The sequence below is a fragment of the Phyllostomus hastatus genome, unplaced genomic scaffold (genome assembly GCF_019186645.2).
Source record: "Phyllostomus hastatus isolate PE091 unplaced genomic scaffold, TTU_PhHast_1.1 phas_contig_210, whole genome shotgun sequence".
Classification (NCBI taxonomy): domain Eukaryota; kingdom Metazoa; phylum Chordata; class Mammalia; order Chiroptera; family Phyllostomidae; genus Phyllostomus; species Phyllostomus hastatus.
Genome location: NW_025333737.1, coordinates 2,961,427 through 2,978,346, shown reverse-complemented (window position 1 = coordinate 2,978,346; position 16,920 = coordinate 2,961,427). Strand labels below are relative to the sequence as shown.

Genomic DNA, 16,920 nt, shown 5'->3' with positions numbered 1-16,920 from the left:
GCCTCAACACCCACAGATTTTATAGCCAGAGGTTTTGAGGTTTTCTTTTCCTGTGCTGGAATCCTGAGTTTCCTGGTCTGTCTTGCTCCTCATTGTTCCTCCTTGTTTATCCACATACAAACGTGGGACTGCCATCCACCACCTTGTCATGCATTCTGTCTGCTGGTCTCGACCCCTCCTACTGGTCTGGATGAATGTTTCTTCTTTTCTTCTTTAACTCCTTGGTTGTCAGACTTCCATACAACTTGATTTTCTGGTAGTTCTGGTTGTTTTTTGTTTTTAAATTTGTTATTCTTCTTTTGGTTGGGCGAGGAGGCAAAGTATATCTACCCATTCCTACATTTTGATATATGGGAATTCATAATATCAAGTTTACCAAACAGAATGAAAACCAATTTTTATAGCTTTTCATATCACATTTTGTCCCCCATAAACTAAAACTTTTTCTAAAAATATTTAATTTATTTTTTTTTTTTAGAGTGGGGAAGGGAGGAACAGAGAGAAACTTCAGTGTGTGATTGCCTCTTGAGTGGCGCCCACTGGGGACCTGGCCTGCAACCCAGGCATGTGCCCTGATTGGGAATCGAACCTGCGACCCTTGAGTTCACAGCCCACGCTCAATCCACTGAGCTACGCCAGCCAGGGTTAAACTAAAGCTTTTTTTGCTAGGTATAATTCAGGTAGGACTATTACTAACGATAGACGCAGTTCATTGAAGATAAATTACTGGGCGTCCACATTAATAAGCAATCTTTATGATTTCTGGGAATGTTTAAGACAAATTAAGAGAGATAAGATTAGACATCTGATTGTTCACTCTCTATGTCAGAAGAATCTGAAGTTGTTGCCTTCTCTCTCTAGGGAAAGACTCAAGTGAAGTTTCCAAGCTGCCCCAGTTCCTTTTTTATGGGGGTTCCAAAGAAGGAGTTGGGATGAATGAAGCAAATGAAATAAGATCTAGAGCAGTGCTATCCAGCTGAACTTTCTGCAATGATGGTAATGTTCTATAAGCATAATGTCTAGTATGGTAGCCACATACTAGACATTATGTGTCTAGTACCCCACATATAGCTGGGGTACTTGAAATGTGGCTAGTTGTAACTAAAGACTGAAATTTTAATTTTATTTAATATTAATGTATTTAACTAGTCACATATAGTTTAGTGGCTACCGTACCAGACAGTACAGACCTAGAGATATCACAGGTCTTAAAATACTAATGAATGTAAGCAAGGTAGGTATTCTTACAGGACACATGTTTATTTACTGAAAGATTTGTTGCTTAGATACACCAGAGGTTAAAACCATGTGGGAGGAACAGCTTCCTAAATGTGGCTTACAGGCTTGTGTAATTTCAGATCATACAATTAAGAGCTGTAAGTGGTATATGAGGTAACAGCTCTGGCCCTGTGGTCCTTGTGAACCTGTAAATCATTTTCTTAAGATTTTAAAAAAGATTTTATTTATTTATTTTTTTAGAGAGGGAAGGGAGGGAGAGAGAGAGAGAGAAACATCAATGTGTGGTTGCTGGGGGCCATGGCCTGCAACCCAGGCATGTGCCCTGACTGGGAATCGAACCTGTGATGCTTTGGTTCACAGCCCGTGCTCAATCCACTGAGCTACGCCAGCCAGGTCCTGCAAATCATTTTCAAGTTGACTGTTGTGCACAAGATCAGGTAAACACTAACTTGGGAAACTTTCTTGTGACAATGTGACCCCCACCCCACACCAGGACAAATAGAATCACTCCCAGTCTCCTCTCCTCTTTGTGGCTAAATTCTCCCAGACCTGGGTCACACCCCTAGATCTCTCTCTACTCCACTGTTCCATTCTAGTGCTGAGCCAGGAAGTCAGTGCTTTGAGACATCTGGCAGGATTTCCTGAGGCTTATTATCTACAATGCAGAGATCTGCTTAGCAGCCACATTCCAAGTCTTCTCAAGGTTTCCCCCCAAAAAGTGGGAAAATACAAAAGGAAAGCAACAAACTTGAGGGACAAAATGAAGCCAGGTTTTGTGGGATGTCTGATATCCTTAATCATAGGACGTAAAGCGCCACTAAAGCCAAAGGTATATGATTATAAAAGTTTCTGTTTTGAGTTTAAAGAAAAGGGAAGCAAAACATTTGATAAAAGCAAGGTGTAAGACCATGGATAAATACAAGAGACTGGAGTTAAAGTGGGCTCTCTTTGAATCCAGGACCCACTGGTGCAATATCATAAAGGGCATGTACCCTAGAATCATCAAAGTGAATCATTACTGCTTAAAATAAAGTCAACTGCAGAGAACAGGCAGCTTTTCCACCCCCCACCTCCCGGAGATATAAGTTTAAACCATATCCTTTATAGCATCACCACCTAAAGATGAGAGGAAGGTAAGAAATAGTGTATATCAGAAACACATTACTAAGGATATTCATTAAACATTTTTATCTCTGAACATTGTGTGACTAAGATATCTTTGTGATCTCTAGATTTAGGTATTTAGCTTTAAGAGTAGAACTGTATCAGATGTTTTTGTCATAATTCAAAAGGCAACTGGAATAGGTTACTTAAAAAGGAGTCTTCTCATCCTTTCTTTTGTGATAGCATACCTGTCATTAGAAGAGAAATCCATTCCCAGAACGATGCTTTCTTCAGTGTCTTGTCTACCATTAGTTGAAACCACTACCATATAGCGTGTTCGATTCTGGTAAGTACTTTCTAGTCTTACAGCCTGGAGGTTAACAGACAACAGAGAAATTAAGAAAATTAAAAGGTCAGTTTTAGAGCATTTAATCTTTTTCACATCAGCATTTTAAAGCATATTCAGGGAGATAGTGGAGCTAGTAGTTAGGAGACCTACATTCAAATCCCAGCTCATGTATTAACTGTAAAAACTTTAGAAGTATGCCCTGACTGGTATGGCTCAGTGGGTCAGGTGCTGACCTGTTTGATTCCTGGTTGGGGCATATGCCTGAGTTGTGGGCCAGGCCAGCCCCCCAGTTTGAGGTGTGCAAGAGGCAACTGATTGATGTTTCTCTCTTATATCAATGTTTTTCTCCCTCTCTTTTCCCTCCCTCCCCGTCTCTAAAAATAAATAAATAAAATCTTAAAAAAAAAACCCTATAAAAGTTTCTAAAATAATTGGAGGGAAATATAATAATGAATTTCCTTTGGGTTGTAAATTCATATAAAATCATGCATGTAAAGCACAGTGCTTGGCATACAGTAAATAAATGCTTAATGTTTGTGATTAGCACAGTCTTTATAATAGCAATTACCAGGTCATGTTCTAAAGATCAAAGAGGGGATTGTGAGGCTGTATGAATGGGAGCACTGGAGTCACAGATTCAAGTCCCATAAACAATTATAATACAAAGCAAACATTACCTAAGAGAAGTTGCTCTACTGAATTCTTACATTATATTCTACAAAATTTTCTTTAGTTTCAATTACAATTGAAGAAATAACTTTTTCAGAAGCTTATATTACATCTAGATAATAGAATATTATTCAGTACTAAAAAGAAATGAGCTATCAAGTCATGAAAAGACATGGAGGAACCTTAAATGCATTATTATGAAGTGAAAGAAGCCAATCTGAGGAGGCTAAATACTCTATGAGTCCAACTATATCACATTCTGGAAAAGCAAAACTATAGAGTCAGTAAAATTAGTTGTCAGGGGTTAAGGGAGCACAGAGGATTTTTAGGTCAGTGGAACTGCTCTGTTTAGTACTGAAGAGCTGGATATATGTTATTATTAAAACCCATACAAGGTACAACATCACGAGTAGACCCTAATGTAAACTATAGGCTTTGAGTTGATAATGTGTTAGTGTAGGTCTATCAATTGTAACAAATGTGTAATTCTGGTGGGGGATGGAGATAATGAGGGAGACAATACCTGAGAGGGGACAGAGAGTATATAGGAAATCTCTGTACAGTAACCCCTCACTTAACACTGACAGGTTCTGCAACTTTAAGCAAAAGAACCTATAATGAAACCAATTTTGCCATAGGCTAATTGATAGAAAAAAGAGTTATATTCCTATGGCACCTCATCAATGTTATAACAAAAGGTTGAATAAAACATTATTTGAGGACATGCTGTACCTTCTGCTTAATTCGTCTGTGAACTTAAAACTGCTCTAAAAAATAAAGCCTATTTAAAAAATTTTACTTAGTGGGTAGATCTTATGTTAAGTGTTCTAATCATCATCATTGTCAGCATCATCACCACAGGTCAGGTTTAGAGGAAACTTTTGGAGGTAATGGATGTTTATGGCATAGATTGTGGTGATGGTTTCATGGGTGTTTATTTATCTCCCAACTCATCAAGTTGTATATATCAAATATGCACAACTTTTTGTATCTCATTATACATCAGTAAAGTGGTTTAAAAAATGTTCCAACAGCAACAACAACAAAAAGAGGGGATAGATGGGAAATCTGGCAAAATGTTGATGGTTCTTCACAACTATAAAAAAAAAAGTACTAGGTAATAGGTTCATGAGGATATATTTGTATTTTATATATTTGGGACTTTTCTTAATAAGAAATCTAAAAAAAATCCTTACCTGAGGACACTTTTTCATTGCTTTTAAAAAGAGAAAGGGAGGGAAGGGGGTAAGGGGTAGAGAGAGGGAAAGGGAAAGGGAAGCATCAATGTGAGGGAAACATGGATTGGCTGCCTTCTTGTACATGACCCAGACTGGGAATTGAACATGTGACCGTTTTGTCTACTGGATGACATTCCAACCAACTGAGCCACACCAGCCAGGAAACAAACAAACAAACAAACAAACAAACATAAAGTAGTATGGCTTCTACTCAACATTCGTTCAAATATTTACTATACATTTACTGTGTATACAATCAGAGCAGAAGTGCTGAGGATTCAAGAGTGGAAGAGAAATATGGTCCCTGCCTTCACAGAGTGTATAGTTTAGTCCATTCTTCTTTTTCTCTATTAACAAAAAGGCAGGAAAATGTATACTATGAGCAATTTCTTCTGTATAAAACAACGCCCACCACCATTCCTTATCTCAGAAGAGAAACAGATTTCCAAACCCATCAACTGGTTCAAGATATTTGTCAGAAATTTGACAGACATTTCTGTTTGGAATTCTTTAAAAAAATTTTTAATTAATTTATTTTTAGAGGAGAAAGAGAGGGAGAGAAACATCAATGTGTTGTTACCTCTCAAGCGCCCCCTACTGGGGATCTGGCCCACAACTCAGGCATGTGCCCTGACTGAGAATCGAACCAGAGTCCCCTTGATTCGAAGGTTGGCACTCAATACACTGAGTCACACCAGCCAGGACTGTTTGAAATTGTTTTAGTGCTGCCCTTCCTGGGATCCCCTTCCCCTAATGTGATTACTATTCTAAAAGTGGCCAGGCAAAGAGGAAAAGAGACATAGTTACATAGCTAAAATAATCCATTTATCAAGGCAGAGGTAAGATACCCATGCTTATCTTTCTGTCTCTATTCTGATACACCTAGGAAAAGCCAGGGAAGCAAAAACAGCAGAAGTGGCTACATTAAAGCTTATTTCTAATTAGAGATGATACAAGAAGAATGTCATGTCCACATAATGATTCTGAGCACACAAGGTAGAAAGTTGCACTGCTGGTTTTATGTTCCATGAAGTAACAGAGTATTTCCACCTAAATTCACTAAGAGGAACTAATATTCAGGTGGACGAGGGTCTAGCTGTAGTGGGCTGTGACCAAGTGAGCATTATATACATAGAGTTATGGATAGGAGTCCATGCACAGGAGGCGGAGGCAGCACTGACCCTCTCATTTCAGAAATGCTCCATGAAATATTAGACTGACCAGAAACCCAGTGCAGGTAAACCAGAATTTCTCATAAACAAGATCTTAGATATTATTATGTATCTAAACTTGGGCTTGCCTTGGCAAATTTTGAGCCAACTATTCAGTTTCCTGAATATGTTAGAGGTTCTTTTATCCTCTGTAAAGGCTCTGAGAATTTCTGGCAAGGCTCAAATACAAATGGCATGGGAACAACTGAACTGTAGTTCTGTAATTTATCCACAGCTTCTACACCAACTAGTGGCGACTGATTGGTTAACTGAAGCTGATAAAAGGAAAGAAAATGACCTCCATAAGAACTACCTTAACTGTCATGCAAGTTATTAGGTTAATTAGCAGGTGGGCAATCAGTGTTTCTTTGTAATATTCAATGCAAACATTAGTTGTCGCCTTTTAAAAAGAGTGGTGTGTGTATTTAATCTGTCTGTCTATCTATCTATCTATCTATCTATCTATCTATCTATCTATAATATAAGCATTTCAAAAATTTGGCTCTCCCTTGATTAATTTAATCTCAACAGAACATCCCAAATCTAATGGGAAAGGTCCCAGTTATCTCATACTGACTTAGGTTCAAGTAATCAGACATCTTAGATTCAATGAATTTTAAGCTTCTTAAATGAAAGAATAGCACTTAGAGGTTTGAGATTTGATCATGGACCTCTAGATAGTACCTATAGTAATTACTAAATTCTTCCCAACAGGGAAGTGGAACTTTATTTAGTCAGAGGGTCAGGAGATATAACGTTAGTTTGACTCATACATTGTAATTAAAGAATGAATTGTTTTTACAAAAAAATTCTGCAATGCCAGGCGATTGACCTCAAGCTCCAAAAGTCCTTTTAAGCATCAAGATTCTAGGTTAAGGAATTAAAATTTTAAGGACCACAGCATAAAGAAAAACCAAATACTCATTCTGAATTTTGAGGTTCATTTCACATTCCTCTGATGGGGAGCTTAACAAAATCTAATAACCTAATTTAATTCATCAAGCCAGTCAGCGAAATGTAATTTAAAGTGATAGTTTGTAATACATAATACCCTAATATTAGAATTGGCAGCAATTTCAATGTTTCTAGTCTCCAGAACTTACATAGAATAAGTGACTAGAATAAGATGATTTCAGATGCATTTAACTGAAGTTCTCATTGAAAAAAGATACTGCAGTTTACTTTAATTGTCCATATAAAACAATATTTTAGATTTTAAAACTTGGCAGCAATAGCAACTCAGGAACTTAATCCAAGAAAGTCCTTTTACTGCCTAAACTTGAAACTCTCTTAAAAGTTTCGGGTGAACTGGATCCACGAATCCTAGGACTGAGGTAGGTCTGAGAAGTCACCTCCTGCCTTTGCTTTATTTCTGAGATAAGAACCCAGCTGCTTCCAAAATTTAAAATATCTGCCAAAAAGTGATGTTAAAGCTTCCCTCAGTAACTAATTTAAATGCGTCTGATCATAAGAGTTCACAAATACCATCTGGTCCAATGACTTCTCTCCTCAGCATCACCCAACATCAGGAAACATTCCTCTCTGAGCTCACACTGTAGCTTTGCCTTTAATTTTTTTCCACCAAGAGCCTAACGTCATGTGCCTGCATGCAGTGTTTATCCACAGGGAAGCCACAGCATAAAGTCCCAATGTCTAGACAGGCAGCGCACCCAATCCATCAGAGAAAGGTTTCAAAAATAGGTAAATATTATATTCCAGCCAAAAGAACAAAGCAATGTCAATAATCAAAAATTAAAAGAGACTTTATGTGACATAAATAAACTAAAAACACTATCTTCAAAAAAAAAAAGCTTGAGGGAACCTCTGGATTTTATCTTTTTTATTTTATCTTTATGAAATTCTTGAATAAAAAACCCTGACATATTCTGTGTAGCCATTAAAAAAGTTTCATTTACTGATATGGAAAAATATCCATGATTAAGTGTGAAGAAATATTATTAAACAGCACTCATATTTTAATCTCATTCTTGTGTAAAAAAAAATCACTTTCTGACAGATATTTTTGCTCAGTACTTAGCCTTTTTTTATACATCCCCTCCCCAATCTCGTTCATCCATTGATAAGTCCTCAGTTATCCACTGTCACCTTTATAAACACCTTCCCTCAGATATAAAGCCCTTATTGCTTTAAATTACTTTACACTTTCACTTCTCAGAACTACTGAGATCATGCTTTAGGTAGATGAGAAGATTCTGATGCTCAGATTCAGTTATTTTCATCCCTGTTGATGTCAGTAAGAGTGGATCTCAGAGAACCTGATGCATATGTTTGCTTACACACATGCGCAACTAGAAGACTACTTATCCCACTAGCTAAGGGTGTTTTTTCAGAGTGCAGGACACAAAGTGATTTTCACTTTGTTCTTTATGTCTTTCTATATCGTCTGATTAAAGAAAAACATTGTATACTTAAAAAAAAAGAAACCCATTTTCTGTTTGGGAAAAAATTAATATATTATAAAAAAATTTCATTTTCTTAAACTCTCTGGTAAGGTATTCAAAAACACTTCCTCATACCTTATTAGCACCTCAGTTCTAGTTAAGAACATTAGTTGATGTTACTTCAAAGGTCAGGAAAGTCCTTAAACTCCCAGTCTATTTTTTATTAAATAAATGGGTCTTTGATAATGTGCGAGAGTACTACAAAACCACTGTCTTCATTATACCAGCTATTGTTTTTCTAAGTACTAAAGTTAATGCTTGAGACTATTTTGAATGCAGGGTTCTTGAGAAAAAAATGATTTAGTCCTATTTTTAATGCTGAAGCAAAATGTGGGATTTGGTAACTCTACTTGTTGAGTTATTAAAAAAATTAAAGGCAGGACTTTCAGTTGACTATCAAACTTTTAACCTTATGCACAAGCCCCAGAATGAGAGTTTTAGGATTCCAAATTTAACTCAAAACAAAAGGCTTTGCTTTGAGTCTACAAATGCTCCTTTCAGTTAGAAAAGTGCTAATTTGTCCAAAGCACACAATGTATTCACTCATTTTCTTGAAGATGACTCACATAATAATCCGAAACATAATAACTATGTGTTTGTAACAATTCAAACAACTGTAAAATGGCTTGTCATTTGAGCTCTGAATTTAGAGGCATCAGTTACATTTTCTGAATTTCTATTTTATAAATGTAAAGTAGCTGAAGCTGTATATTTTAGCAGGGAAAGAAAAAATTAATTGCCAATTTTACCTTCCTAATTGCTTCCATAACACTCTCCCATGTCTGTTGTGGTTAAAATTATTTTAACATTTAGAGGTGCAATTCAAACTCCACAGGTTATCAGTGAGAAAAAGATAAAGTGAGTGAGTGATAGACATCAGCTTCAGCTCTAGTAAACCATGCAATTTTTAGAAACTATCAACAAATATCTGTTGGACATATAGCATGTACAAGGAACCATTATTATGCATGTTACAGGAGGTGTTTTCAAGTGTGACTCCTGGACCAGCAACAACAGCATCACTTGGAAACATGTTAAAAACACAAATTATCACTGCCTCTGCCTCCCCAAATCAAACAGCTTAATAATGCTGTGCAGGTGATTCTGATGTACATGAAAGCTGGACTATCACTATTTTGAGATATTAATGCGGTAAGAACCACACTTCACTTTGTTCATTTATAAAGAAGTGCTTATGACAGGAATATGTCAAGAAATATAGATAAGATTTATTTATGTGCATAATGCTACTTTAAGGTTAGAATATAAAATAATTTATGAAAGGATTTTTAAATTACAATTCCTTTAAATTTCAAAGTAAGTTGCTTAGTGGCAATGTCAAAGTGACAGAGGTAGAAATAGGAAGGAAAAAAATGACAGAATTTAACCAAAAAATAACTAAGTGAATTAAGAATCAGTAATTACCAGAAGCCTGATATAAAATAAACCTTCTAGTCATTTTTATATTTAGTCATTATTTCTCTTCTCAGAGAAAATGCAGGGATCAAGTACTTGAATTTAATGTGTCTATGAAAACCCAATTTCCAAGTTACCCCCATAACCTAGAAGGGTTCATCACCACACAACTGGATTACTGCAATAACTACCCAGAGCAGGCCTCCCTCATTTAAGATGGCTGCCTCCTCCTCTCTATTCTGTATTAGCTTCTGAGGAATTATTCTTAAATACTATAGCTGTCCCAGTAATTCCATGGCTCAGAATCCTGTAATGCTTCTCCACTGCTTACTGAAGGGGTAGAGGTACTAATTCTAGGTATTAATCTAGAAGTTCAGATGCAGGGGTATCCAACCTTTTCATGTCTCTGGGTCATACTGGAAGAAGAGTTACCTTGGGCCGCACATAAATACACAAACACTAACAAAAACAAAACAATTTCAAAATGTTTTAAGTAAATTTGCGATTTTGTGTTGGGCTGCATATAGCCATCCTGGGCCGCGTGTGGCCCATGGGCTGTGGGTTGGACGTCCCTGATAGGGAATAAAAATGAGTGAAGTAGGCCACGTGAATACTGAGTGTGTAGAAACACCTTTCACTTTCCACAAAGAAACATACTCATCACATTTTTATTTTCCTATTTTTATTAGATATTCTACTGTGAGAAAAACAAGGGTGAAGGAATGATGACAAATGGTGACACCTGGCTTTAGTGTCCAGGAGACAACAGGATATGGGGAGATGATGGTAAATTATGAAGCTGGGCCACACCAATACTCTCCCATCCACCAAGACTAGCCAAGTTTGGCATGTGAAAACAAGGTCCCAGTGTTGGCAGAACTTTTGATTTTTGAAGAAAAGCACCAAGTCTGGATTTTTATGTGAAATCACTCAACTTTAATTTTCTGGCTGAGATTAAAAAAAACCCAAACAAACAAAGAAAAACAAAACAAAACCAAAAAACATTGTGGTATAAACAAAACACATCTTTAGCCTATGAATTTCCAGTTTGAGACCTCTAGTTTAGAGCATGAAGTCCCTTTCTGCCTGCCTTATTTTCTAGTACCTTATTTTCTCTATGGAAACAATAATCACCAAATTTAGGTAGCATTTTATACTCAGTATGCTTTCATGTCCATTTGATTCTTTACACTGTGAGAGGTAGAAAGGAGATGAAAAAGCAGGAGCAGACAGGCTAAGTAACTTGTCCAACATTAGGTAAGTAGGAAAAACCAAAGCCCAGGTCTCCCGACTGAGACCAGCACAAAGCCTTGGCCTCTCACTCTCATCTTGTCCCTTCCTATGTATGCTTTCGCTTCAGTGAGGCCTCTTCTAGAATGATGGTCTCCTTTCTTTCTGCCAATCTAAATCAAGACCCAGATCAAGTTCTACCGTTTACATAAACCTCCCTCAAAGAGGTCAAAGTCCCCAGGTTTTCTCTTTTCTGAACTTCAATTGCTGTTATGGTCAGTAACTTACAAACTGGTGCTCACCAACAGTCTTGAACCATCAAGTTATTTCACATCACTTCACATTAGCTCATATCCTCAATTACATTCTAAGCTCTTTGATAATAGGGCCATGTCGTTGTTCTTTTATGTTTCCACAGAGTTCCTGGTACTGTGTTGGGACATATAAATGACTGCACAAAGTTCATTGTATTACAGTCTTTTGAGGAAGATAGAGTTATAAGGATACCACCAACTTACCAGCCTGATGTTGTCTTCTGGGCGGAGTAATATGAACATTGCTTGGAGATGCTGCTGGAGATCACCTGGTGAAATTTATAAAACAAAAAACAGTTATTCTCCATTGTTATGTCAACAGAGAGGATTCTTTCTAATGGAAAGTCTTCTATAAAAGTAAGTTTTGGTTCATTGAAAGACTCTAATTAGACACAGAAATGGTCTTGATATGATTACTGACTTCTTTTTAAATGGAAAGACAGAACATATAAGGGAATACCCTAACACTCATTTTTAGTCTATACTATAGCAGTAACATTTGCTTTGTGCTTGTACTATGGAAAGGACACTTGAAACCAATCTCAGTGTTATGCCAAGGCGGTGAGATTTGTTGGGCAGAGGCAGCACCTGCTGTGCTTTCAGGCCCACAGAAAGTACCAAAGGAGGAACCTTGCTTTTCCTCTTTCTGTAACTGCAGCCTTCAGTTGCACTTAACCTAAGAAGATTTTTAGATTCCCTCTAGAATAATGTCAACAGTTTTAAATGATTTCCACATTAGTGGCTGATATTAAAATAAAAGTACTTATTAAACACAGAAGATCCCAAGGGATATATATTTTACTGAACATATGAGGTGTTTTAAAATGGTCAACCATTATTTGAATCCTCACTTGTTCTTTTATATTCTATAAAACAAAGTTGAAATTTCTTTGCATTAAACTATTATAGATTTCCTCATATTCTCTACTTTGTACTAGGAAATTTGAGGATTTAGATAGGAGATAATTAATGTGCTATCATAAATGAATACAATCAGAGAAGAAAAACCTTCCTTCCTGCCCACCCAGGCCCAGCCCTTTTTTCAGTTTGAAGTGACTGATATATCCACCTAATCAGGGATGCCTGTGTAACCTATTCTCATATCGGTCTTGGAACCTACATGCATAATTTCCCTCCAGGTAACTTCATAGCTGTTAATTATAATATAAAATACAAGTACGTGCAAGAAGTGGAGAAAGGCATGAAGAAAAATATGTAGGTTGGCAATAAGGTGTATTTGTCTAAAGGGTTAGCGAGTCTGAAAGCCTTTCTTTTCTTCTCTTTCTTCTCTTAAAAATAGTCTTGCCTCCCTCCCACCCCATTTCACTGCTACCTTCTGACCAATTCCATTATCGCAGAATCTTTCAACTTGTAAAATTAAAAAGGAGAGTTATTATATTTGGCCATGTCCATTCTACTACATTGTAGATCCAGAGACACAACTTAAGTCTCTTGTGCAAGAACTAGTGTGAGTTCATAGCTATAAGGCCAGGAAAAATGAAAACATAGTTGAACACAAAAACTTGTACACAAATGTTCATAGTGGCATTATTTATCATATCCCCCAAATAAAACAACTTAAATTTCTATCAATTGATGAATAAATAAAATGTGGTATGTACAGTCACACACTGGAATATTATTTGGTCATAAAAAGGAATGAAGTACTGATACGTACTATAACATAGATGACCCTTGAAAACATGGTAAGTGAAAGAAGCCTGTCTCAAAAATTGTTTATATGGTTCCATTTACATACAAAACTCAGAATAGGCAAATCTATAGAGAGAGAAAGTAGAGTTAGTGGTTGTTTAGGATGGGGAGAGAGGATAGGGGACATAGGGAAGGATGGCTGATGGGTACTGTGTTTCTTCTCGAGGGTGTTAGAAATGTTCTAAAATTAGATTGTGGTGATGGCTGCACATCTTTCCGTGAATATGCTAAATTCTGTGACTACTAAATAACTCACTGAATGCATACTTTAAACGGGTAAATTATATGGTATGTAAATTATATCTCAATAAAGCTGTTAAAAAACAGCATGGGAAAAAAACAGCATGGGGACACAAAGTATTAGGTATACACAATGAAGAGAGACTAGAATTGTTTAAGTTACAACTGAGTTAAGCAGCTGAAGTTTTACTTTTTTCCTAATTCTCACTCAATGATATATTTATTGAATTTTTGAGAAAGAAGGGAGAGAGAGGAAGAAAGGGGGAGAGACATTGATGTGAGACAGAAACACTGATTGGCTGCCTCCCTTGCGCACCCCAACCAGAGATTGAACCCGCCACCGCCACCTTTTGGTGCATGAGATGAGGCTCCAACTAACTGACCCAGCTTGCTAGAGCAAGCAGCTGAGGGTTTTTAAAAATTAAGTTTCACTGGAAACTTAACACCAGTGAGCACTGGTGTAGCTCACTGGATTGAGCGCGGGCTGTGAACCAAAGTGTTGCAGGTTCGATTCCCAGTTAGGGTACATGCCTGGGTTGCAGGCCATGACCCCCAGCAACCGCACATTGATGTCTCTCTCTCTCTCTCTATCTCCCTCCCTTCCTTCTCTAAAAATAAATAAATAAAATCTTAAAAAAATTAAGCTTCCTTCTGTTCTATCAGAACAAATAATCTGAGGAAAGGATTTTCATGATGGAGAACTTCTGTAGCAGAACCATTTTGGGGCAAATAGTAGCCTTAAGTTCCCACTTCAAGCACTACTGGGCCAACGATCCAGCTCCTTCTCTGAAGGACAGACAAAAGTCATTAAGCCCTCCACTACAACAGACAGGCTTCTCATGTGAGCTGGTATGTGGAAGCTCAGGTTTGTTGGCTCTGAAAAGAAATACCATGACCAAATAGAGTATTTTCTACTGGGAAATCATTCTTCAGAGACTGAGTGAGGCAATATACTGGTACCATAAGTTCTCTTAGATTTTTCAAATATTTCTGTGATAGTAGCAAAGTTTCAGATTTCAATTTGATTTTAAAGACTTTTTGCTATTTCCCTTTAAAATGTTAGCAGACATATTCACCCATATCACTTTTGATTACAAAAACTCACTTGATATTTTAAATGAAGCCCAGATAAGAAATTCTAACTAGTTCAAAAAACATGCATAAGGAAGTACAATTAGACATAGTAAGCTTTTGATCTGTTCTCAATTCTGTCATCATCTTTCAGTCACTGAGAGCCCAGCCAAGGCAGCTACAGCTCATATGAAGGTCTGGGTTTATAAGCTGCGTTTATACCCACACCGCCTCATTTGTTCTGGGCTGAATTACAAATCAAGTCCATTCAGTTTGTGTTAAATCTGCTTTTCTTTTTAGTATTGGGAAAGCTAAGTGAACAAGGTCAAGTAGAAACCTGGGTGGCAGTCCAGTGCAGAAGTCTGACCAAAGAAAATGGCCAACCAGGGCCAGGGGCTTTGAAAGCCACCAACTCCATTTCCTATTACATGCCACAGAGCAATCTGCCTAACATTTTAGTCAGACAAGCTGGACTTAAACCAATAATTTGTCTTCTTTTTACTGTAAGTAATAAATATCCACATCAAACAGAAATACAAAGCTTAGCTGGTCTACTTCCTCTGTGCATTCAAGTTTTAGGGGGAAGTGCCCCTCCCCTCTGGTGGTGGGCATTGAAGAGGAATGTTTTAGAAAGTTAAGTCTACAGCTAATTTTTCAAAAGAGTTCCCTACTCCCTTACTCTTTTAAAAATTTTCCATGCTGGAGAATTGTGGTAGAAGGATAATACTGTCCAATGAGATGAATTAAAATTTTGAGCTGCTACATTTGTAACTAGATGAAGTTCCAGATAAAAAGTAGGACAGCTACTAAAATAGCTCAGATTATCTGGACTGGAGCTAAACACTATTGGCTCAATGGGATACAGTATTTCTGGCTTTCATCTCTGACCTACACACTCAAGGTTTGTAGTCTTTGTTCTTTTCCTAGTAATTCCAGTTTATTCTACTCCTGGAGGTAACACATTAAAGTGGCACATTTATAACAATAAGCAACCATTCTCTGTATAGCACTGATAAGGATTTCTTCAATTATTGTCCTCAGGTTGACTTTTATTCCCCTCCCCACCTCCAAATGACACAAACAAGACTTGTTAGAAGACAGGCATAGGCTAATTATCTTCCTAGACCTAGAGACCACTTTCCCTAGACACACTTTCTCTGATTCTTTCTTACCTTTATCAGTCAATTGCACCTGTCTTTAGAGAAATCCAACATATAGAAATATCAATGTATATACTACTATTAGCAGGTGTGATATTGTAACTTATAAGAAATACATATTTAGTCTTCTTCCTATTCTTGGCACAGAGTTCCAAAAACCTTTGTAATTTCTTAAGTTGAGGAGAATAATGATATCCTTTGTTATGTTTTTTTAATTTAATTTATTTTTAAAATATATTTTATTGATTATGTTATTACAGATGTCCCAATTTTCCTCCTTTGCCCCCCTCTGCCCAGTATCCTCTTCCCTCCAGCAATACCCCCACTTAATTCACATCCATGGGTTGTGCATGTAAGTTCTTTGGATTCTCCATTTTTCTATACTATTCTTAACATCCCTCTGTCTATTTTGTACCTACCAATTATATTTCTTAATCCTTGAACCTCTTCCCCCATTCTCCCCCCTTCCCTTTCCCAGCTGATAACCTTCCCTGTGACCTCCAGTTCTATGATTCTGTTCCTGTTTTGGCTATTTGCTTAGTTTGTTTTCTTTTTCAGATTTGGTTGTTGATAGTTGTGAATTTGTTATTTTAATGTTCATAGTTTTGATCTTCTTCTTTTTCTTAAAAAAGTCCCTTTAATTTTCATGTAATAATGGCTTGGTGATGATGAACTCCTTTAGCTTTACCTTGTCTGGGAAGCACTTTATCTGCCCTTCCATTCTAAATGATAGCTTTGCTGGATAGAGTAATCTAGGTTGCAGGTCCTTGTTTTTCATCACTTTGAATACTTCTTGCCAGTCCCTTCTTGCCTGAAAAGTTTTTTTGAGAAATCAGCTGACAGTCATATGGGAATTCCTTTGTAGGTAACTGTCTCCTATTTTTTTTGCTGCTTTTAAGATTCTCTCTTTACCTTTAACCTTTGGCATTTTAATTATGATGTGTCTTGGTGTGGTCCTCTTTGGGTCCAACTTGTTTGGGACTCTCTGTGCTTCTTAGACTTCTATGTCTATTCCCTTTGCTGAATTAGGGATGTTTTCTTTCATTATTTTTTCAAATAAGTTTTCCATTCCTTGCTCTTCCTCGTCCCCTTTTGGCACTCCTGTGATTGGGATGTTGGTATGTTTGGAGATTTCTCAGAGGGTCCTTATACCACCCGAGTTTTTTTAAAATTCTTTTTTCTTCTTGCTGTTCTAGCTGAATGCTTATTTCTTCCTTATGTTACACATTGGATTTGAATCCCAGCTTCCTCCCCTCCAGTGATGGTTCCCCGTAGATTTTTCTTTATTTCACTTAGTGTAAACTTCATTTCTTCTCTTACGTTGTTGCCGCACTCAATGAGTTCTTTGAGCATCCTGATCACCGTGTTTTGATCTCTCCATCTGATAGGTTGGTTATCTACATTTCGTTTAGTTCTTTTTGGGGGGTTTTGTTCTATTCTTTCACCTGGGCCATATTTCTTTGTCTCCTCAGTTTGGCAGCATTCCTGTATTTGTTTCTGTGTA

The 16,920-nt window shown here is 37.1% G+C and overlaps 1 protein-coding gene and 1 non-coding gene across 5 annotated transcripts in view; both read right to left on the bottom strand.

The window, feature by feature from the left end:
* The window catches only part of SSH2 (slingshot protein phosphatase 2), a 249,703-nt gene that overhangs the window by 47,703 nt on the left and 185,080 nt on the right, over positions 1-16,920 (bottom strand). For all 4 annotated transcript variants that reach the window (XM_045837587.1, XM_045837588.1, XM_045837590.1 and 1 more), the window contains 2 exons: positions 11,437-11,501; positions 2,592-2,713 (listed from right to left, as the gene is read on the bottom strand). In XM_045837587.1, coding sequence (XP_045693543.1) covers positions 2,592-2,713; positions 11,437-11,501 — 187 coding nt within the window. The remainder of the gene's footprint in view (positions 1-2,591; positions 2,714-11,436; positions 11,502-16,920) is intronic.
* On the bottom strand, positions 7,981-8,058 carry LOC123817797. Its single transcript, XR_006785511.1, has one exon. It is a non-coding gene; the product is annotated as a small nucleolar RNA U2-19 (small nucleolar RNA).